Source organism: Vespula vulgaris, chromosome 10, assembly GCF_905475345.1.
Source record: "Vespula vulgaris chromosome 10, iyVesVulg1.1, whole genome shotgun sequence".
Taxonomy (NCBI): domain Eukaryota; kingdom Metazoa; phylum Arthropoda; class Insecta; order Hymenoptera; family Vespidae; genus Vespula; species Vespula vulgaris.
In genome coordinates, this window is record NC_066595.1 from 1977501 (window position 1) to 2002997 (window position 25497).

Genomic DNA, 25497 nt, shown 5'->3' on the forward strand with positions numbered 1-25497 from the left:
TTATTATGTGAGTTGTCGAGGAAGGGAAAGGGATAGAAGAAGAAAAAATAAAAAGGAAAGATAAAACAATGAAAAAAGACAAAAGGAATAGAGATTACCCGTTAGAGATTGGATTTTCTCGAGTCGAAAATATAGTAATATAGGGAATGAGAAAAATGGTTGGGTCGCGAGAGGGACCTTGAAAAGCTATGCACCGACAACAACGAAGACGACGACCACGATGACGACGGGTAGGTCTAAGGAAACTAGTTCAATTAGAGAAAACCGCGGAAAAGGATATCTCTCTCTCTCTCTCTCTCTCTCTCTCTCTCTCTCTCTCTCTCTCTCTTTCTCTCTCTTTCTCTAGAGGCGCATCGAGGTATGAGGGTTTTGGGGGCAAAGCATCGCCTCGCCGACAGCTCGTGAAAGAGCGCGCCCGTTCCCGAAGAAGTCACCGACTTTTTCTTTTTTTTCTTCATCATCATTTTTTTCTTCTTTTTCCGTTTCCTTTTCCTCTTCTTTTTCGTCTTTGTATTTCGCCTTTTCCAGTAGGAGCCAGTCATTCTAAATGTGTGTGTGTGTGGTTTGTATCTATTTTTGAAATATTCTCACGAGAGAGAGATAAGCCATTGTCTCTGATATATCTTTTTTAAATTTCTTACGTGTTCAAATTTCTTACGTCAAGCCATGCCGAAAACGAGGACGACGCCGACGATAAATATGAATTTTCTCTCCCTCTTTCTTTCTCTCTCTCGTTCTCGTAGATGTCAAATTTTGGATTTACCCTTTACGTTGTCCAGATATCGAAAAGCGAGATCGAAAAAGCATTAAAAAAGATTTACTTATCCTACGTACATATGTACGAACGAACGAACAAAATAAATAAATAAATAAATAAATAAATAAATAAATCAATTTTCCGTCAATTCTACAAAAATGAACGAAGAATAAGAAATTTCAATACGCTCATTTTCTCGAAGATTTTGAAATTTTCAATTTGCCCTTTACGTTGTCGCGATATCGTAAACGAAATCAAAGATATATCGAAAGGTGTTACTTATCGTACGTAATACATACATACATACATTCAAAAACGAATTAACGAACGAACGAAATAAACGATGGCTCGCCACGTTAAATGATGTTTGAGAGGAGGCTTGGTGAACGAGTCGCGCGCGGATACACGTATGTACGCACACACATACACACATCATACATACATCCATACACATACACACACGCACACATATACAGAGACAACGTGCCGAGGCTACGACCGCGTTTCTCGCGGTGGTTTTAAGTGGCACGCGCCTACCTGCCCTCTCTTTGCCCTCTTACGCTCTTCTCCATTCTCCTCCTTCTCCCCTCCTCCTCCTCTTTCTCTCCCTTCTCCTCCTTCTTCACCACCTTCTCCACCTCTCACCTCTTGCGACCAACAACCGGACAAATGGAGCTCTCGCACAACGTGCTGCCTCTCTCGCGTGGTCTACGAAACGTCAGAACCGTTTTCTCTGTTCTCTCTGGCGCCCAACGTTTCTCCCTTCTTCCTTTTTACTCTTTCCCTCTCTTTCTCCTCTTTATCTCTCTCTTTCTCTCTCTCTCTCGCTCTCTCTTTTTGTTCTTTTCTCCCCTCCTTCTAAAGAAGCACGTGGATCTTCACTTTCCCCGTTGACGTCCCCCGGAAGTTCGCACGTCTCCTGTGCTTAAGGCCATCAGTAAATGTACGTATGATGTATATATGTTTTTATATACTCATGCGCGAATACACACACACACACACACACGAATACACATATATATTCACGTCTCTTCTCGTAATCGTTTCCCTCTTTATTGCCACCTTTCCCTCCCTTCTCTTTTCAATATAAACTCACGATAGACTTTAGAATGACGTTGATTGATTGACTAATAATTTCGTTTTACATCTTCGATGTAAAAGAGAGAGAGAGAGAGAGAGAAAGAGAAAGAGAGAGGGAGGAAAGAGAGAAAGAGAGATCACGAAGCATCATCTGTTCCTCTTCTTTCCACCCGTGACGTTCTATTACTTACATATGTATCTGTACGTATCTATGCATCTGTATGTATCTGTAATAAAGTTCACAAACGATCTGGAAACGAGCGATGACGTTGAGGTATTTGTCAGGCGTGCAAACACAGAAGTGCACTGTTTAGAAACAGGGTCGCATCACTTGAGAAGTGTTCCCTCCTTCTATCTCTATCTATCTATCTATCTATCTCTCTTTCTCTCTCTCTCTCTCTCTCTCTTTCTCTATCTGTCTGTCTATATCTCTATCTTTCTTTTTTTCTGTAACGTCGCACACAACATTCCTTTCCTCTCTCGTCCTCCTTCGATGTGCTCATTATCGCGCTTTTCCATTATCCTCGTTCGAATTTCCACGCCCAGCGACTGGTTGCGATGCGATGCGATGCGATGCGCTGCTGATGTTGATGTTGATGCTACTGATGCTGCCGATGGTATACATCATGGCGCTTCTTTAACAATTCTGTTTTCCTACTTTTTAGTATATACGTAAGTACGCCTCGTGAGTCGAATCGAGTACGTAAGTTAGTACGTACCTGTGTGTGTGTGTGTGTGTGTGTGTGTACACATACACGTTGTATGAATACGCGTTTTTTTTTCTCCTTTTTTTCCCTTCTTTTTTTCTTTTTTCTCTTTTTTTTTTGTTCGTTCGTTCGTTCGTTCGTTCGTTTGTTTGTTTGTTTGTTTGTTTGTTTGTTTGTTTGTTTGTTTGTTTGTTCTTTTTTAGCGGTCCTCTCGATATAAACTTCCGTTTATTTTTTGACGTATTCAACGATTACAGTTGAAATGGAAGATAAAAAATAGATTGTTAAAAAAAAGAAAAAGAATGTGTGTACACGGAAAAGAAAAAAAATTCGGCGCGAAAAATATTCGCAGTCGAAAGGAATCTTTCACGACCATTCAAATTCTCTTTTTTTGTATGTATGTATGTGCGTGTGTATGTGTGTTTACACAGGGGTAGGGTTGTTAAAAAAAACTTTGCGGGTAAGTTTGTTTTTCCAAGAACGGCTCTTCAATTTGACCCCGTCAAGTGGAAAGTATAGTAAAATACATATGTACGTGTATAAATGACCTTGTAAAAAATAAAGTCACACACGCTCGATAAGACACGCCTATTTTTACGCGTTGAATGATTCACTTTTAACGGGTTTGACGTTCGTTCCTTCGTTCGTTCGCTCATTCGTTCGCTCATTCGTTTATTCGTTCGTTTTGAGACCAAAATTCTTGATCATGACCTACGACGGATCTTGTCTTTCAACGATCTAAATCAGTGATCAGTTCAATCTTCGTTCTGCAATAAGCCGAAATTGAAAAGTTAATATCCCATATGTGCCGCAACGCAAAATCAATATCAAATATATACTTTAATATATCAGTCAAAATATTCTTATTTAGCAAATGGTACTTGTTATTTTCAAAAACGAATGTATAATTGAATTAACATTTTTTTTTTCAATTCGACTTTTTACCAATAATACTTTCAACGTTCACAAGTATCTACTTGCATATTTTTTTTTTCCTTTTTTTTTCTTATCGAAAGGATCAAAATAAAACGTGGTACTTTTTTACTATTATTATTATTATTTATTTATTTATTTATTTTTTAATCTCTGTTTCTCTTTAATAAATTTTTCAACGTCTCGGCAGATATGTTTGCGTATATATACTTCTGGTATATTTTTTTTAAGTCTCGTAGTTTAAGGTCCGTAGATTTTTTCTATGGGTCACAGGTTATATAGTTGGATGAGATCCACATGTGCGTGCATTACTGATCTAGATTTAAGAAATATATATATATATATATATATATATATATATATATAATCTCCGAGCATTTTCATTTTGTCTTATCTCGTGTTTTCCTTCGTGGACGCGTGAGAGTAACTAGCTCTCACTTTTTCCGAGAGGACTAACGAGCCGTTGGCATGATTTATCCATCTATCTCTTTCGAGACGTGAAACGACGTTCAGCATCAGATCGAGTTCGGCTTGGACGAGCGTTTAGAAAGCAAACCTGTGTAATCTTATATCTATCTTTGCTCTAAGGTTTTGATTAGCAGTTAACCCACCACCAACAGTTGTAAGTACCATTCGTGTAACCCAAGTAAACGATCGTAATTGTACAATCATCGGTTGTACGGAATGATATTAACAATTGTTGTTTTTTTTTTTTTTATCGAATCATTTTCAAAATCAAAGCAAATAAATCGATTAATCGATTTCCTTTCTACGATTAATTTCGATCGACGTATCGTTTACTTCCGATAAACGATTCCAATACGTAAAATGGGAGCATAAATTTTTCTTACCGTCATATATTTTTTTTTTTCTTTTTTTCTTCGCTTACCTACGATTATAATATTTGAAAAGTACATATTTATGATCCAGATTGTAATCGATGATGAAAAAAAACATTGTGATACTTCTATTCAACGTGATATTTGTCGTCACGCATAGTAATTACCATTGTATTATAATCGACGAGAAAGTACACGTATATACACTCACATATATATAATTGTCGACAGCCATCTCTATTATACGTTGACCTTTTAGCTAATTTTATATGGATATGTAAAGGATAACTTTATTATTATAAAATTATCATTGAAAACGTTTGACTTTAAAACGACTGTATGTCGATGGATCGTAAACCAATTATACAGAGCATAATTGGTCTGCTTTAAAACTTTTAATTGATTCTAATAATATAAATTCGTTTTATTTATGGAATAACGTTTCTCTACAATGGAACAAAACAAGGTTTATCGAAACAAAAGTTTGATATATTTTACAAAATAGGTCCAATTTTCTCGTGTAACGCGTAACTCGTTACGAAAGAAGAACGGTATGTAGTTTTTAACGACGTAAAGGCGAGACTTTACGATGTTGTAAAATCTTTCTCTCTCTTTCTATCTTTATCTATCTATCTATCTATCTATCTATCTATCTATCTATCTATCTATCTATATCTCTCGTTTTTTCTCTTTTTTTCTTCAATGAGATTTCTGTACAAGAAAGAAAAATAATTTTATGTTTAACTCGATTACATTATTCGACGCGTTACATCATTCCTTTTCCCGGCTTTTCTCTTTGTCTCTTTCTCTTTCTTTCTATCTCTCTCTCACACACACACACACACACACGCGCGCGTACGTCACGCACGTACACACGTATAATCGATGTTTGGTTTAAATCGACGATAATAATTTCCAAAGGAATCGTGTTGCTCGATCGACAAACGGAAGAGATAATGAAAGCATATCGCATATTTTAAGTGTTGACGTTTATAAAAGATCGAATGAATTTCAGATAACTTTTACGAATCGAATTTTTAATCACGAACGTGGTTACACGTTATTTAGTAAATGTATTTTAATCGAGATGCTTTTAAATGCCAGCTGCTTCCTTTACCGTCGAGAAGAGAGAGAGAGAGAAAGAGAGACAGATATTACGTTTTACATCTTCGATGTAAAAGAGAGAGTGAAAGAGAGAGAGACGTTGTATATTACTTTGTTCCTCTCGTTACGAAAGTTTCTTAGAACGTGAACGCGATATACGTGTATGATCTACACTAGTATATTAAATATTGATTCTTCGAACTTTAGGTAACCCATTACGTCTAATAAAAAATATCTAAGAAAGTATGATAATGATTGTATATATATATGTCTATATATATATATATATATATATATATATATATATATACACACATAATTATTAAATATTATTCTACAAAAATTGACATACACGTTTTATCGTCTCTCCTTCGAAAGTGTTTCTCCAAAAACACAGCCTCTAAACTTTCCACGAAAAAAGAAAGAAAGAAATAAGTGAAAAATAAAAAACAATAAAGAAAAAACGAATTAATGACGTACGTAAGCGAATAAAGGATTTAAAAAAAAAACGAACCTTATCGTCGAGTCAGCAGAAAACTGAAAAAAAAGAAGAAAAAGAGATTAAATAAATAAATAAATATATAAATATATAAATAAAAAAAAAAGAAACATTAACATACGATAACGAACAAAGAATTTGAAGAAGAAACGAATTTTATCGTCGGAGCCGGTAGAAAATTGTTGTGATGGGGAGCAAGAGAGATGAGGAGTGGAAAAAAAGAAGAAAAAAAAAGAAAATTAAAAAACACAAAAAGCAAAAAAAAAGAAAAAGAAGAAGAAGAAAATATTTACAAATGTATTCGCAGAAGTGTACCGAGGGGTAACAGGTTAGCGAGAATAAAATGATCTCAATTAGGCGAAAAGTAAACTCTGGTTGTACATAATATCTACGTATATCTACTTACGTACGTGACTTATGATAACGGTCCACCTACACGATTTATATCACGAGAGATACGAATTAACGTATAACTACCGTTATGGTTCCATTAATGATCGACGACGTCTCTATAGCTCGACCATTCGTCATTCTCGAAGAAGATGGTGGAAGAGGAGGAGGAGGAGGAGGAGGAGGAGGAGGAGGAGAAGGAGGTGAAGAAGATGATGATGACGGAGGAGGTGGTGGAGATGGAGGATTCACAAAAGAGGCGTTCACAAAAGATTCCTTGTGTCTCGGTCCACTTATCGCGTTCACGCGGTAACAGATCGCAAACTCGTATTCCGTTTGCGATTTGGAGCACGCATAGATAATCCAACAATCCAACGAGTCCACAGAAACATATATACGTACACACACATATATATATTATGTATGTGTATATACATAGAAATACAAATAGACATACATACATATAATAGTAAATAAGTATACGTCCTCGACGTATATTTTTTTTCTCTTTCTTTCTTTTTTTTTTTTATTCTTTTTTTTTGTTTTCTTTTAATCACACTTTATTACGACTCATCTGCAAGCCGAACACCTTCTTTATGACGTCTTTTCTTTACACATGCATGTACAACAAGACTATAAGCCTAATCCTTTATTTCTTATCACTGTGAATGCGAATTAATTGTCTTTTCGCAATATTGTTGACAAGCAAATAGACCGAATGAGGGCGATAAGTATAACTGGATTTTTATAATACACTTTTATCATCATTATTTATTATTCATTTTCGTATTACTACTACTACTACTACTACTACTACTACTATTATTACTATTACTATTACCATTACCATCGCTATGGTAACAAGTTTTATACGATTTTTATCATAAAATATGATCGCATTTTATCCTTTTCCTTTTTATTTTTATTTCCAGTCATATCTTTTCCTTTGATCGTTCATCTCGATTTATCGTTCGATAAATATAAGATGAAATTTAAAAGATCGAGCTTTGGGGCGAAGATCTCTTTTGCGAGTGAGTGAGAAAGAGAGAAAGAGAGAAAGAGATAAAGAAAGAAAGAAAGAAAGAGAAAGAGAAAGAGAATATGTCCGACAACGACGACGAGAGACTCTCGTAGAAAACCACGAGGAATAATTACGTCCGTGCACGAATGGCCTATTTAATTCAATGAAACGAACCATTGACAGGGCCTATTCAGCCATGCGACGCGACGAGGTCATGTAGTAGATATAAAAGACAACAACAGGGACCGCACCCACACGCGTATACCCTCGTATTATACGTACACGTATACGTAAATTACACCTACACTGTCAATGCTCGATTTTACGAGTCAGCTTCGTTGTGCGAAGATTCGTATGCATAATTAATAATAATAATAATAATGATATTATTAATAATACTAACAATCATCGTCATCTTCATCGTTATCGTCATCATCATCGTCATCGTCATCGTCATCGTCATCGTCATCGTCATCGTCGTTCTAAAAACGTCGCACACTTTCACAAAAATGTGAAGCTTCGAATTAAAGAAGAAAATGAAAAGATAATTTTTGTCAACGTTCTACCTTCAATTTTATTTATTTATTTACTTTTTTTTATATATGATTCGTTTGTAGAGTTAACGGTAATAATCATAAAGATTCTTTTTTATGTCGATTTTCACGAAAGTGTGAAACACCTTGAATTTAAACAATGAATTTGAATCACGTGAATTTAAAAAAAAAAATTTTTTTTCTTTTCTTCTTCTTTTATAATTCCGACGTATGATCAATAATAATAATAATGATAATGATAATGATAATGATAATCGTTCTTCATGCTGATTTTTACGAAACAATAGGAGGCCCTATTAAAGTTAAGAGAAAGAGTAGTTGAGAAGGAAGATAAAAAAGATTTTTTTCGTCGACATCCATTTTATCCTACGTATAAAATTCTATGATATTCTTTTTTCTTTTCGTATATCAGACGAAAGAAACAATTAAACGCAAGCAAATAAGAGCAGAGTCGGTAGAGGACAACGACCGAGGAAGAAAGATTACGCGTTCGTTTTTCAAGGGCATGTCCGTCCGTCGTCGTTCGCCTTGGAATCACGGCCTATCTCTCTTTCCTCGCATTAAATCGCAAACAACGATATCACCAGTGTCTCTTCCATCACGGGAATATGTACTTACTCGAGAATATAAAACGTATTATATATATATATATATATATATATATATATATATATGCATATGTGTATACATACTAGTGCCAATTTTTTTTTCTTATCTTTTCTTATGTACAATGGTATGCAATATGCATATACATTGTTTTTCAATTGATTTATTCTTAGGAAAAAATTATAAAGAAAAAAAAAAAAAAGAGAGAGAGAGTCAATAAACACATTTTGTCTTTTTATATTTAATAAGAACATCTGTGGATGTAAGGAAACAAGCCGCTTGTCACGTTTTCACTTTCGAGATGTTATCGTCTTATGTTCCGAACAACAATTATTCTTATTATAGCAGTGTTTCCTTGTTTTCTTTCTTTTTTTTCTCTTTTTTCTTTTCCCTCTCTCTCTCTCTCTCTTTCTTTCTCTCTTTTTTTTCCACTGTAATTACATATGTTATATACCGTCTTACCATATTGCAATAAATATATTTGCGATTGGTCGATAAGCAATGTCGGAATTTTCGATATAAAAAAATATTAGTGATTGTTTTTTTTTTTTCTTTCTTGTTTAGACGAATTAGTAGAGACATTCAATAGAAAAAGAAATACTATCGTTACTTATTTATTAAATATAAAACAAGTAAAAAACTGTCGACGCTACTCAATTCTCCAATCGAATAGATATTAATCCTATATTCTATAGGTCGTTTAATTCGTGATAAATTAAAATTTATCGTTGAAAAAATGCGTCGTGTTTATTTTATTAACTTACAATCTACGGGACTAATACTATTGGCTCTATGGATAAGTTTCTAAAATGAAAAATTTCTATCTTTTATATACGTATAGAAGAAATACATACAAACAACATACGTAAACAAATCTATAGAAGAAATATACACGTATATAAATATACATATGCGATTGTGTGGTACGACGTTCGACCGAGCAACAGACAACACACAACACAACAATCTCACTATTTGATTTTATCTTCCTTGAAGAGACGGAGAGACAGTCCGACGGAGAAGCAGAAAGAGATAGATATAAAGATAGACATAGAGATAGAAAAAGGAATGAAAAAGGTTAGGATCTTCTCGGTAGATGTGATTCTCTCACATCGTAGTTAAATACGAAAGAGAAGTAGGAGGAGTCGTGTATCTGTGTGATCTAGGCTAACCGCGCTCTCGTCGTTCTCTTAAATGGGTGCATAACCCCGTCTCCGTAACGTGCCCTGGTACACACCATTCTCGACATCTCTTGAATATCACCGTTCGTTTATATGGCCGTTCACGGTCTACCAACATCTTCGTCGTCGTCAACAACGATATAACTGTACGGCTATACAAGGTAATCTTATATTGAAAAAATAATACCCATCGAAGTGTCATCATTGATATTACCGTTTAATTAGCTCTAATTAAATCGTTCTTATTAAACGTTTAACGATGTTTTTTTTCTTTTTCTTTTCTTTCCTTTTCTTTTCTTTTCTTTTCTTTTCTTTTCTTTTTTATGTGTATAGAATGATGCGGGTGAATTTCTTTTCTTGTAAGAATATTCTTGTAGGGACGTATATATTTATCAATCAGGGACGCTAGGTGATCATTGTGGGATATAAGAATTTAGCTTTTTGTTTATTGTTTCTTGTCGATTTTGTAATGTGTAATTTTGTAATTTTATACGTATTGGTGCGTACGTTGCTCGAGTATAATTTATATTCGTCGTTTACTATAGTGTGTCTTTATCGATATAAATAAATTATACTCTACCATTATATTTATATTTAGTAGAGTGTAATTATAAAAGAAGAATAATACAAAAAAAAAAGAAGAAATCGTATCACGAAAAATTAAATTAGATTAATTTTTGAATAGAAGCGATGTACTCCAACCCTCTCTTACGTTTATTTAGTTAAAAAAAAAAAAAAAAAAAAAAATCTATCGAAACATATTCGTCGCGTTTGATCGTACGATTAATCATAGACTCGTCGACGTTAGTCGTTTTTAAAATTATAGTACGAATCAATAGGCAAACGTCGCCAAAAAAAAAAAAAGAAAAAAAGATTTGCTCTGCAAGAAATATTCAACGATATATATACATGCACATATACATACATATATATTTCGTTTCTTTCTTATCTACAAAAACATACATATAGATACGTATTAATATGTATACATACAACGTATAGATCTTTGCGAGTGGTAGTAAGAAGCTTGTCTCTCTCGCAGAAAATAATACCGGTGTTTGTCGCTTCGAGTTCGTGAAGAGGAGATCTCTCGTGAGAGACCTAGTCGTGCAACCTACCTACCTACATAAACACGATGCTCCGCTTTGCTTTCCGTTCTCCTTATGAGAACCAACCACCTCCTCTGCATTGCACCTCCTCCCGACGAGAGCACGCTCGCTCGTGCGCATGCGTACTTCTCAAAGAGAGAAACAGAGAGAAAGAAAAAGAGAGAGAGAGAGAGAGAGAGAGAGATACCACACAAAAAAAGGGTCAAGAGTCGCAAGGCAACCCAATTTTCTCATCACCGAGACTACGTTTTTTGATAAACACACGAGGCGAGGTTAAGGTCACCATCCAAAGTAGCTTTCAACGAATTTCGGAAGACTCGACTTGTTATTATTATTATTATTATCGTTATAGTTATCGTTATTGTTATCGTTATTATAATTTATTATCTCGTTTGGAATGAAACCTTGAACATCTTGATATTTATTATCCGGTTTTAATCTTTTATAACGTCATGTAACTACATATGTTCCATGTGGAAGTCTTGCGTGTACTCGAATGTATTGTACGAGTATATTATTCATGTATTTTTTAATATCGTGTTTCAATGTTTTGTCTTACGATGTTGATCGTTTATTTTTTTTACAAGGGGAGGAATTAATGTTTCTATCTGATAGTTATAACATTGCGTATATATATATACATATTTGTTCAGTATAAATTAAATATGAACTTATTATTTCTTACGAAGGAACGAAATAGATTATAATAACTCGTATTGGTATTGACTGTGATTTTTTTGAAAGTCATTGTCGTTTTCTTTTTTCTATCTTTTCTTTTTGTTACTGTTTTTTTTCTTCTATTTTTCTATCGTCGATAATTCGCAAATTACAGTTAATTAAACGATAATAAGCTTTGGGAATGATAAGCGCGAAATATGCGAACTATGTCGTGGGTCGTTTGTAAGGACAACGATTGTCACGCGAACTAGGTACTATAATTTGATCGGTAGAAACGTAGTTAATTGGGAACAAAAACACTAAAAAAAGAAAAAGAAAGAAAAAAAGAGACAAAAAAAGGTTACATCGTTCTAATAAAAAATACAATGGAAATATTCTCTCGTAAATATCGATGAAAATTCGTTTCATAACGTCGTTAGTAAGTACATCCTAGATTACTGTGATTACGATAGGAAAAATAAAGCTTTTCGTTCATCGATCGGTTTCACGATGGAAACCTTTGGAAAAATACGTCATCAGCTTATCTAGTCGTTCATTATGTTCTCCGAATGCGCGATTATTAGAGATTCAAGATCAACCGCACGATGGTGATCATGATGGTGGTGGTGATGGTGATGGTGATGGTGGTGATAGCGGCAGCTACTAAAATTAATACCGTTAAATACGATTAATTAACGAGATGAACGATAAAATAGTCAGCGTGAAAAGAGACTCCACCGAGAGGATTACAAATGCTGCTCTCCTCTCAGAGTCTCTTTGATGGGAAAAGCAAGAATCATCGTTTCGTCTTTTGCTTGGCCATAAATCAAGAGGGCTCTTTAGATTCAAAAAGGGATCTCTCTTTTTCTCGTAGCCTTCTTTTTCGTTATAAACCTCGACGAATTTATCAAAACCTCACGAGCAAAGGTAATTCGTCTTTTATATTTTTTCTTCCTTTCTTCCTTTTTTTTTCTTTCTTTCTTTCCTCCCTTCCTTCCTTCCTTCTTACTTCTCGTCTCTCGAGAAATATAACTACTAACTATTATACGAGGTTTAAGTCGAGATACAAATAAAATTCTAACGGAGGAGGATAAGGATTTTCTTCGATTTAATCCATTCAAAATACCCACGGTCGATACCCTTCGAAATTCAAAAGAAATAATTTTCTTTGAACGAGAAAAGAAAAAAAAATATATGTATATATAAAAAAAGGAAAGAAAATTCGTTTTCGATCAATTAACCTTCCCAAGATCATTTAAATATCGCGTAACGTTCTAAAATAGAAAGTTAAGAAAATGAAGGAAGAAAAAAAAGTTAAAGAAAAAGAGGATGATGAAGGAGAAAAAGAGGGACAGGAAGCGTTTAAAATTTAGATCGCCATGCGAGACCGACCGAGCAAATCGTCGTTTATTCTAAACGTTTCTCAGCTTCCTCCCTCCTTTTTCGGCCCCAATTTTGCATCGGACCGATTAACAACTCGAATATCTCTTTCGATTGTTCTCCTCCTAAGGATTTCTCTCGGTGGTTAATGGACTGTCTCGATCTTATTTTCATTTCTCTCGCGCACTTTGTAGAAAACTTTTATCTCCATCTCGTACGTTCATTCGATTACATGCACACTTCTGTAGAAGATTTTTTTATCATATTAGATTAGACAAATTTCTATATAGATTTCGTGTTAAATCCCAAAACTTTTTCTTTTTTTTTTTTTTAACAGCTCTACCTCACTTCTCAGTCGTTCATTGACAATCGTACAGATTTTCAATTTTCGTTCGATACGTTATCGAGATTGGAAAAGAAAAAGAGAGAAAAGAATTTTTTCGAAAGCAATAATTTATATAGCAATTTAACTGGTCGTAAATTCGTCGTTAACTTTTATAACGCGTTTCTAAGATCTTTAGCCGGTCCTCGAGCAACGTATAATGTTGCGGCATGGGGAGTGAAAGCGACATGGTGAACTCGCTTACGAGGTTGCGCGCTCATGTACTTTTACTTGATCGGAGCCGTATTATAGTGACTACTTACCTAGCAGTCCCTGGCATAGTTATCCACCAGAAATATCGTTGGAAAGCCTGCTCTCAGGCACCGTTCGCTACCCACTCGCCATATGAGATAAAGGCGAATGAGTTCACTACTGCAAAAATTCTACGGAGGATGGTGCAATTCCTTTTCCTGTATCCAGTCAATATATATATATATATATATATATATATATACACATACATATATACATACATGTGTATGGTGTGTGTATGTATACGTGCATTCGATCAATGATTGGCTAGATTTATTTCCGAACAAATCCTTGAATTATCTCGATCGAGTTATTTTCGAATCGTGTGAAAATGTCACTTCGATAGATTTATTTAGGGAATATTTTAATTACTACTGTGCCTCCCATTTAAAAAAAGAGGGAGAGAGAACTTGAAGTCTGAATAAAAGGACGCCATATGTCGTCTGGGATACAATGAGTGGTTGGCTAAGTATTGTCCAAATTATACTGGGTCCCATTGACCAGGGACCTATATCGAGATTCTGACCCTTCAAAAGAAGAAGAGTGAGAGAGAGAGAGAGAGAGAGAGAGAGAGAGAGAGAGAGAGAGGGAGAAAGAGGGAAAAGGAGGGACGAAGAGGGAGAACTCGATTCTTTCGGTGCGTTTTTCAACGATTTCGAACCCTTCAAAACTGCTCTCTCGCCCTCGCTCTCTTCTCTTAGTTGGTTCGAGGGGTCTAAGCCGTCTCACGATTCATTCACTTTCGTTTATGTATTGGTGTAAGAGAGACAGAAGAGAAATAGAGAGGAAAAGAGAGAGAGAGAGAGAGAGATTATACCCTAAGAATCGATCCCCGTATATACTGCGTACGAAAACCAACCAACAATGGCGTTGCTTTCTTCTTTTCTTCTTCTCTCTGAGATTTTTTACTCGTTTACTTTTTTCTTTCTTTTATTTATTTATTTATTTATTTACTTATTTATTTATTTTTCTCGTTATTTTTATTACCTTTTTTCTCCTTTCCCTTTTCTTTTCTTTTCTTGTTTTTATTTGTTTTTATTTTTTGTCTTCCCTTTCTCCATCATTCTTCGACGATCATATAAAATTCGAGATACGAAAAAATTCGAGTACTAAAGAATCTTTCGAATCGATCGTGAAAGTATTTATTATAGGGAAGTAAAGGAATAAAACAAAAAAAAAGAAGAAGAGAAAAAAGAACTACGTTAGCAATAGTATCTTACGTCTCGTGAAAAGTATTTTGCATTTACACGACTCGCCTACATAATAGTAGTAGTATTACGACGATGACGACGAATGTGCTTCTGAGACGAATGCGAGGAAAAAAATATTTGGGTCGTCGAGGGTTAAGTTGATATCCATTTTTAGTCGGCGAACGTGTTACATATATGTGTGTACACATACATACATACATACATACACATATACATATATATATGTAGGATATGTATATATAATACATATACGTCATTTACTTACTCGTTAGAACAGCTCCAGCGATCCTAGAACGAGCTTTTGTTCGCGAAAAATTGAACGTCGGTAAACGTCAGATACTCGAGTTGTACCTCTCTCCCTCCCCTCTTTTTCACCCTCTCTCCCTCCCCCCCTTTTTCTCTCTCAACCTAGTTTTCTCTCTGTCCTACGTAATTCAGATCTATCAGGAAAGTTGAAAAATGAGTTATCGCAGTTGGCAGGAGTGAAATTTGAGTTCGTTCGTTCGTTCGTAGTTCCTGTGATGGATACAGAACCCTATTTCTCTCTCTCTCTCTCTCTCTCTCTCTCTCTCTCTCTCTTTCTTTCTGTCTTTCTTTTTTTTCTCCGTTTCTACCTCGATCGTCGCCATCCCTCTTGCTTTTCCAGCCGAACCGGATCCATACTCACCGGTTTTGTGGTAGCACCAGCGTTGCTACGAGAAGAGGATGTTACGGAAGATGGAGAAAACCGAGGGAAGAACCCCTCGGTCTTCTTATTCTACCAAGCAACCAAGCAACCACCTACACAAAACTCGAACCCAACTGTTCTGAATTTACTGAACGTCTTTTTCTTAGCGTATAACTAAAAATTCAAATGTATAGACATTTTCGTATTTCGAAGATCCTTTTTCTTTTTTCGTTCTCTCTTTGTTACGATCTCGTCGTAGTTTTCTTTTTACGAGTAAAGTGAATTTTTATAGTAAATAATATTTTATCCTATGCTATTATACTGAAATAATTTTGAATTATATTCGATATAATATAATCTGGTATATCAAGTATATAATATATTGGTATAAAGTATACTTACAATTAGTATAGTATATAATAATAATAACTTTTGGATATCGCGTTATTTTTACTATAGATATTTATATACGCACAAACACGCATACGTATATACACATATGTATATATATATATACATATATACATATACGAGAAAAGTTTTGATTTATAAAGGGTTAATGATTGAATATTAATTGACAAGATATCTACACTTTAATGGGAGAGCATAAAAGCTTACTTTATCGTCCTAGACTCGATTAAATTTACGAACGATCCATATCTATTTAAAGATACGCTTTGACGCGAACGTCATTGTGCAAAGGATGTGAATACACGAGGGCAGACCGTGCTTCGTCGTCTCGTCTGGAAGAGACCGATCGTTATCGAGGGTGAAACTCGAGGATGCAGAAAATTTGTCGGCTTTCTTTTTTTCTCCCCAAGGAAACTCGTAGTATAGTCGAGACATAGCATTCTTGGAGACGCTAAATTTATGCTTAACACGAGAGAAAGACATATATATATATATATATATAGTTCAAACAATTAATTATTAAAAAAGGATTTATTTCGTAAGCTTAATAGATTTCAATGAATTCTAATAAAAAAATCTTTGCAGTGACACAGTAGTAAGAAAGTTTATAATCGGTGAATTTGTAAGAACAGTTTTCAGAATCGATATCTATCTAATCGATCCTGCATGATGGGCACCTGGTCGACCTAGTGGTACAGTTCGACAAGTGGGAGTGGGTATTAACCTCGTAGCAACACGACACGAACCGATCGAGGCTAACGATAAGTCCGGGGCCCCCGATAACTTTTGCTCGAAGACCAATAAATCCAAAGTAGTGAGATTCGAAAGGGGGAGGGGGGTTGGATCGAAGTAGATTTCACCGAGCGATTCAATCGTTATCCACTTTTAATGAATCTCTACGTCCAGAATTACTTTTATAATCTTTTTTTTTTCTATTTTCTTTCTTTTCTTTTTTCATCGGAACATAATTTCTTATTAGCGATCATTGATATCTAAAAGGTACATACGAAAGCGTATATATATATTCTTTTTTTCTTTTAAAGAATCCGCCAACAAGTAATCCCTTTAAATGAAAAAAAAAAAAAAAGAAAGAAAGAAAGAAAAAAAATCAATTACTCTTCTCGAGATTACTTTTTATCCCATTGTAAAAAAAAAATATTACTAAGTTCGTGGTCTAAACGTTTCGAATAGAAAGAAAAAAAGAATAAATTAGTCTAAAAGGTACGAAAGAAGATTTTTAATATCGATTCTTATATTTAATGACTTTTGACCATATTAAAAATTCCGACAGTACTTGTTGGTCGATCTAGTATACGTACATATAGATACGAACGTACATACGTATGTACGTAAATACGTATGTACTTCTAGAGCAACGACGATTGGCTCGTAGATAGGATTGGAATCTGGTTTGGAGTTCTGCTCCAATAAATACAATCGCGGCTTGCTCTCGGTTAACACCTACGAATTTAACGGATTTACAAGCGTTATAAAAGCTTTTAACCGGTGTGCCATGAGAGCGCTATCGGTCGGACGTCCGGGACAGCTTAATCTCCTCCTTCACCTCCTCCACCTCCTTTACCACCTCCTTTACCACCTTCTCTATCTTCTCCACCTTTTCTTCCTCCTCCACCTCCACTTCCTTCTCCTCCATTGTGTAATTCAACGTCGCCTTCTCTCAAAGAGCCAAGGACCAATACGAGATTGACGTATAAAACGTTGTTTGCCGCTGAGTTTTATATGTATGTACATATGTACGTGCTCTATCAACGTTACCCCACGTCTAATTGACGATTCAATCGTTATTATGATTAGTTAACGATTTTTATCAACGATAATTATTTTAATAATACATTGGCTTATACTCGGTAGTTTAATGCAAGAATTTTCAATATTTTATACGTTTGTCTGAATGGACAAATTTTTTTTTTTTTTAAATTCTTTTTCTTTTTTTTTTCTTTTTTTAAATGGAAAATTCGAACAGTATTTTCCAGCACGATATTATATTATTGTTTGTTATATTTCAATCCTGTACATTTAGATGGACGTTGTTTCTTTTTTTTTTAAGATATAGAGTACTGATAATTTGATAGAAATTTTAGTTTAAATAATGTTGTATTGCAAATTGTAGGTCGATGTTTAGTATATCTATTGCTACTTACATAAATGCGTTTACATATATTACACACATTATCATATTTAACTTATATGGAATATACACACACGATGTGTAATATATTCCTATATATATTCATTCGAGTTGAATAGACAAAGTTCGTTATCGAGTTACGAAAAATATGTTCGTTCCACTGCTCCGACAAAATCTCTCTCTTTCTCTCTCTCTCTCTCTCTCTCTCTCTCTCTCTCTCTCCTCTCTCTCTCTCTCTCTCTCTCGAGTTCAACATGGAAGGTCTCTTCACCGACTTTTGAATTGGGCGGATGTTTCGACCGGATACGTGATCCTCCTTTATGAGAACAAAGCGAGTCTAACATAAATTCTAAGTGTGCTCGATAACTGTATATTCGCCAATAAATAAATTCTACTTTAAATATTTAAAAGAAATGTAATATTTCAGAATTCTAATAATAGACCAGTATTCGTGGTTGCTTATACATATTAATTACAATTTTTTCATTCTATATTATATTATATCTTACTCATATATATATCAACACTTTAGATTCTTAATAATAGACTCAATATTAGAGGATTGGTTTTATTAATTAATTGCAATTTTCCATTGACAATATCTTATCTTATCTTTACACACACACGCATTAATATTTTAGAATTTTAATAATGGATTCAGTATTCATGGATTGCTTTTATTCGTTAATTACAATTTTGTCTATCGATAGTATATTACCTTGACTTTTTATATACATACATACATACATAATATATATATATATATATATATATATATATATATATATATATATAGAATGAGAGAAAGAGAGGGGAGATCGCGGTCATTTGTCGAAGAGCAATGAAGAGAAGAACGAGGCGCGTATAATGGGAGACTCGAAAAACGAGGCGAAGTGAGGTGAAGAGAGCTGACCTACTGTAGCAAGTGGCTCAGGGCCGTCGCTGTCCAAATCGTTCCCTCGAAGCCTCCCTTCCTCCTCTTCCTCCTCCTCCTCCTTCCCCACCTCTTCTCTTCATCCTCCTCATCCTTATCCTCAACCTCATCCTCATATACCTTCTTCCATATCTGACTATCGTAGTATGTATGTATTTTACTTACGTATAAAGTAGTATGTAAGTAACTGTGTATAAGTAGATACTTATACGTCTACTATACGTATGTGTGTGTGTGTGTGTGTCTGCACATATATAGATATATAGATATAGATATATTTATATGTATATGAAATCTCTTCTGTCAAGCCCTCCTCCCCTTTCCACCTCCCTCAACTTCCATCATCCTCACGTCGCGTCTTCTTTCCCTTCGTCACGTGTTCCTCTTTTTTTTTCTTTTTTTTTTTTCTATTTTTTTCTTTTTTTTTTGTCGAACAGAAGACACCGGATAAAGCTTTGTATAAGTAAACTTTTCTTTTCTTTGTTTTTCTGTTTTTTTTTTTTTTTTTTTTTTTTTTTGGAATAAAACGAAAGTGACTTAAAAAAGAAAAGAGAACGGTTCCGGATGCTTTCTTACACGAGATCAGTTCATACTCATCGACGTTAACCTTCTATCTTTTTCTTAGAATCTAATCGAACGTGAGAAACGAAAAGTAAAGGTTGACTCGTTCAAAAGTCGACCTTTAGATTAACCAATAAAGATATATCTATATATATATATATATATATATATATATATATATATATATATCTGTAAAAACGATTTCTCACACAGATCTATTCTCCTTTTACTTCTTTTTCTTTTGCTCTCTTTCGATCTTATTTTATATATACATATATTATATATACATATCTCAATTTTTTATTTATTTATTTATTTATTATTTTTCTTAGAATGGGTGCTCCCATAAGAACGAAAGCGAGTGAAAACATAGCACATACTCTGTAGTGAAAATACCGATTTGAAAGTTCTCAGCTTCTACATATACATACACACATACATACACACACACACACACACAAAATGCATATATAGGCGTCGATTTTCACTTGAAACGAAAGTGTGATATATACTCCGCCCTGTAAAGAACAATTCTGACATCGATCAAGCTATAAGAATCGTCAAAAGAAAAAAAAAAAATAAAAAGAAAAATAAGACCAATTCTAAACGCACAAAATTTTAATCTATCTCGTATATGACAATCATCTCTCTCTTTCTCTCTCTCTCTCTCTCTCTCTCTCTCTCTTTCTCTTTCTTTCTCTTTCTCAACGTTGCTTCCTCTTCTTTCTGATTTCAGATGTCCTTCATTCTTACTGCCGTCCTCGGATCGCGTTGTTTCGGGAAGGAACGAGCTATGACGTTGAGTAAGTCTCTCTTTCTCTATTTCTTTCTCTTTTTCTATCTCTATCTCTCTCTCTTTTATTTCCTTTAACAATGCAAATGCATTCTTTAGCATTTTAGAAATTAGAAAAATGTCGATCGGTTTTCCTTTCATCTTCTTTTCGTTTTTTCTTTATTTATTGTTATTTTTCTATTTTATTATTATTATTATTTTTTTAATTATTATTATTGTTATTGATTTTGTTATCGTTATTATATTATTGGAATCGAACGAGTGAAAGTTATATCAAATTTTGTAAGCTCTCGTATAGCCATCGTTACGTGATACATACACGTTGTTTCGACTCGTTAATCAATGACATCGATCGTGTTGTCTTTTTTTTTTTTTTTTTTTTTTTCTTTTAAGGAAAACAAGAAAAATAAATATATACATGTATATACGTATATATAAGTGGTCAAGTTTAATAGTATTAAAAATGCTTTGAGAACGTACACGCATTTAAATGTACAAAAAATCAGAAAAAATTTATATATTTGATATGGAAGAAATGTTAAGTATTGTATTCTAAAATTTTTATTCGAAGAGAAAAAAAAAAAGAAGAGAAAAGAAATAAGAGAAAAATCAGGGAACAATTTCGTAAGGCATTCTTGTAGAAATTATTTCAAACATTTGAAGAAATTTTCAGCATTGTTTCTTTGACTGTTTTTATTTGAAAAAAAAAGGAAAAACAAAAAAAAGAAAAAGAGAGAAAGAAATGTGTATCGTTTTAAAGCAGGAAAGAAAAGAATTCAGTGAACAATTTATTCGACGTTCTTGTATAAATTATTTGAGAAAATAGATCATCGTACCAAGAGTTGCAAAAAAGGTGATAAAGAGCCGCTGTTTGACCATGTGCGATATATATATATATATATATATATATAGATATGTATATATGCATATAGTTGCAAATGATAACACCTCTTCTCAAGGATATTTACTCATATGTGTAAACGCGTTTGATTTTTTTCCTTTCTCGTAAACTGAAATTATTTTTATAGGAAAAAAAAAGAAATCTGACAGAGAGATAATTTATTCACTGCAAAATCTCTCAAGGTGAAAAACAGAAATTTCTGTCGTATCGCGGTGAGCATTGGTAATGTTTTATCAATGAAAAAATTATATCATATTTTTTTTTTTTTTTCCTTTCTCCACACTTCCTACGAGTATTCCTTGAAGCTCGTATTAACATTTTTCTTCTATATTATAAATCCAAAAAAAAAAAAAAGTGAATAGTACGGAGATAATTGAGATTGAAAATCGATGTTCGCTGGAAGAAATGATAATCGAATGTCTTGTAAAAATTCAAAGGAATGAGATTTGAAACAAGAAACAACCAACATTGACGCTAATAACTATAGCAACATCCCCGTCCTCCCCTCTCTCCACACACATACCCGATAATTTGTCATACATGTAATACGTAAGTATGTAAGTACTTACATAGTGTACGATCATGCTAGTCTCGCGGCCATTGTGAATACGCAAAAGTGACATCACACTTGGCCTCGGTTACATAAAGATATCGTTCCTAACATCGATGATCCTTACGCTTTATTGCGCACGCGCCCCAGGCACGCACTTATTCTACTCTCTTTCGTACGTACGTATGCGATACGTTCGATATTTTAAATCGTTCGATCATCGAATATTTCTTTTTTTTTTTTCTTTTCCCATAGATGTTGGATGTAATGTTAATGATATAAGGAAAAAAGAGAAGTGAAAAAAGAACGTCAAATAATTTCGTTCGTATCAAAAAAGTTATAAAAGAAATTATAAGAAACTATTGCAGTTATATTTTTCATTAATCCTATTACATGCATATATATGTGTGTGTAGAACGCAGGTATGCATGTATGTATGTATATATGTATGTATGTATGTGTGTTGTATGTATAATTAGTAAAGACATCGCGATAAATGGTTAAATATTACGACATAAGTAATCTTTTTTAATAATTTCGGAAATACGATATTATATAAATATATATAATATATGTGTCAGACATATAACGTAATATATTCTTAATTACGTAATATATTCTTAATTAGTAAATAACTTTTGACGCACGCGTATGATGACAGAAATGTTTTCTTGTTTGTTTTTTTCCTTATTTTTTCCGTATATATATATATATATATATATATATATATATATATATATATATATAACAAAACACATAAAAGATACAGAATCATAAAAGATACATTAGTTCAAGGAGATATTAAATATCTCATACGTGTCTTTACGTAAATGATTATCGTCATATACAAACACACCCTCTTTCCATCTGTTAACTTCCATTTATATAACTCAAGCAGACATATTAAATAATTTCCTCGCCTACATCCTCCTCTCCCTTTTTTTAATCGTAATTTTTAAATTAGTTTACAAAACTAGATTACAAAGCTTCAAATTTGCCTCTTCTCGTCTCACAGATCGAGGAAATACGAGGAGAAGAAAAACTTCTGGGTACTTCCGGTATTGCACAACCTGTAAACGATCTACATACGTATATACGTACGTACATACATACGTAAATACATACGTAAATACATACGTAAATACATACGTAAGTACGTACGTACATACACGATCGAAGTTACAATAGGAGTAGCAAAGGCGTGGATACTAAGTACTCTCTCCCTCTTCCTCTCTCTCTCTCTCTCTCTCTCTCTCTCTCTCTCTCTCTCTCTCTCTCTCTCTCTCTCTCTGTTCGTAGCGAAGCATATCGAAATGGTTATTTTCGACGGTGAGGTCGTTTAGGACGCGTAAAACGAGCACTCGAGGACAACCTCTAGCTGCAGCACCTCTCACCGATTCGTTCTACAAACAAGCCGTGCCCATATCATCGGAGTATGTAAACCTAACCCCGGTACTGACCTCCGAGCGTTTCCTCTTTAATCGATCCGATGCATACGCGTCGATCATTCTAAAAATATCATCCATTACTTTTTCTCTTCGTTATATACATACATACATACATACATATTGGCAACGACGATATGCCATAATTTATGAAAGAAGTAGAAAAAAGAAGGAAAAAGATCATAAAGGAGAAAGAAAACAAACAAATTAACGATTTTACGAAAACCAAAGCGAAAAGAAAAATCGAACAAAATGAATAAATCTCTCTCTCTCTCTCTCTCTCTTTATCTCCTCTTTTCAAAATTCGTTTTCTCGTCTCGAGAAGTTTCAATTGTCGATTCGCAGTAGAAAAGAGTGGGGATTGGGGAACAAGGGAGGGGGTAGTTGAACGTTGGCCAATCAATTCACGTTGACGGACAGGAAATCGATCCTTACGTCAGAAAATATGCGAACATTCGTTCCAACCCTCCCTGGGGTAAGAGACGAGGTTCGAATCATAGGAACGACCTTAACCCCTCTGTCCCTTCCACCTTCACTAAAACCACCCACCCATCGCATCTCTTTCTATCTCTATCTCTCTCTCTATCTCTCTCTCTTCCATTGCAACGGTATCGATAGTCGATAGGATCGATCGTTAGGATTATAGATAGTAGTAAGGTAGGTGCCTCGAGGCTCGACCTGAACTCAACAACGTTCAAGTTAACCGAAGGCCATGGCCGTCGGCTTTAATCTCAACCTGGGAAATTGCTTTCCATTAGCCAGAGAACCCGAGAAAATCTTTATAATCCGTGCACGGGACCGATGTTGAATACTTGATATTTACCTGTATACGTAGGTACCTATGTACGTACGTATATACGTAAGTACATACTTACATACGCATGCATGTATACGATAAACGATGAAAAAGAAAAAAAAAAAAGAACAAGTTATAAAAGGGCCTAGATGTGTTGTACGGTCGGCTCCGTCGAAGGAAGGTCAGATATGACGTGTGACACGTTTTACAAAAATCTACGAGGAAAATCATTTGGTCTTTCTTAGCTTCCTCCGATTTTGTGATAAGCCTTCCACCTCCTCTTCCTCCTCCTCCTCCTCCTTCTCCTCTTCCTCCTCCACTACCCCCTTCTCCTTCTCTCTTCCCCCCTTGCCATATTTCACTTCACCTCGTCTCACTTCACCTCAACCCAACTCACCTCACCTCACCTCACTCACTTCACCTCATACCACCTCACCTCACCTCACCTCACCTCACTTCTTTATTCTCGTTCGCTCATTCTCGACGTTCGTCACGTGACATGAGCACGACACCGTGCAAGGCCGATCGGCCTGATGCTCTCTCTTTTCTCTCTCTCTCTCTCTCTCTCTCTCTCTTTTCTCTTTCTTTCTGTCTCTCTCTCTCTGCCTCTCTTTCTTTCTCTGTTTTTTTTCTCGCATAGAAGAACGCAGGTCGTGGAACGCAGTCCGCGGAAAGGTCGAGGACGAGATCAACGTTGGACGAACCGTTGAAAACGTTGATGAAAAAACTCGTACGATCGGAAAATTGAGCCTTTATGTACTGATCAAATCAGGCCGTTGATGCTTTCGACCTTGTCCGCCATATTTCATTCTCCAGATAGATAAAAAGGTCATACACACACACACACACTCTCTCTCTCTCTTTTTCCCTTCTCTCTCTTTCTCTTTTGTAAAATTCGTTTCCATTAAGATTGTTTAGGCTAATGAGAAACGTAGAATCCAGATCGATCGTTATTAATCGTATCGGTACGATTAATAACGATTCTCCTCGTACGGCCTTAAACGTCCCTGAAAGCGGTGATCACAGGCATTGCTAGCCTAGCTACTAGCATGCGCGCAGCAAGCAACGCCTTGGCCCACAACCGAGGTCGACCTCATTTTGATTACATATGTACGAAACGCGCGGTCGCCCCTCGCCGGAAATGCAATATCCACGAACAACGTCCGACGTTGACTCTGTCTCACGTGTAGTATGGAGAGGGGATGGTGTATCGAGGAGGAGAGGAGGGGAAGGGGTACAAAAAAAAGACGAGCAAAGTCAAACAAAGTAATCGCGGAGAATATCATTTTAGAATTCTTCAAAGTGAAACGTTGCTTTTTCTACATTTTTTTTGCTCTTTATTATTATTATTATTATTATTATTGTTATTTTATTTTAGTTTTTGCCGCCCCTTCCCCTTTTTTCTGGCGGAATAAAAATCGAAATAATCGAGTCAGACGTCAGATTTTTGTGAACGTTGAAGGAAGAAATGAATTTTCCTTTCGATCGATTCAATTATAGTCGATCGATTCAACTTTTGTCGTGTGGATCGATTCGATCAAGGTCATTCGTGGTAAGCAATGAAAGTTGATGAGTGGTAGGGGAAGGAGGAGGAGAAGTAGAAGGGAGAAAGATGGACCATTTCGATG

At 34.9% G+C, this 25497-nt stretch overlaps 1 protein-coding gene across 6 annotated transcripts in view; it reads left to right on the forward strand.

Moving 5' to 3' along the window:
• The window catches only part of LOC127066846 (protein roadkill), a 78488-nt gene that overhangs the window by 14085 nt on the left and 38906 nt on the right, over positions 1–25497 (forward strand). For 4 of the 6 annotated variants that reach the window (XM_051001060.1, XM_051001061.1, XM_051001062.1 and 1 more), the window contains exon 4: positions 20121–20187. The exons of 1 other annotated variant lie outside the window; for it this stretch is intronic. In XM_051001060.1, coding sequence (XP_050857017.1) covers positions 20121–20187 — 67 coding nt within the window. Of the gene's footprint in view, positions 1–9814; positions 9833–20120; positions 20188–25497 lie in introns of those variants that run through there. One more of the 6 variants, XM_051001067.1, reaches the window with a different exon arrangement.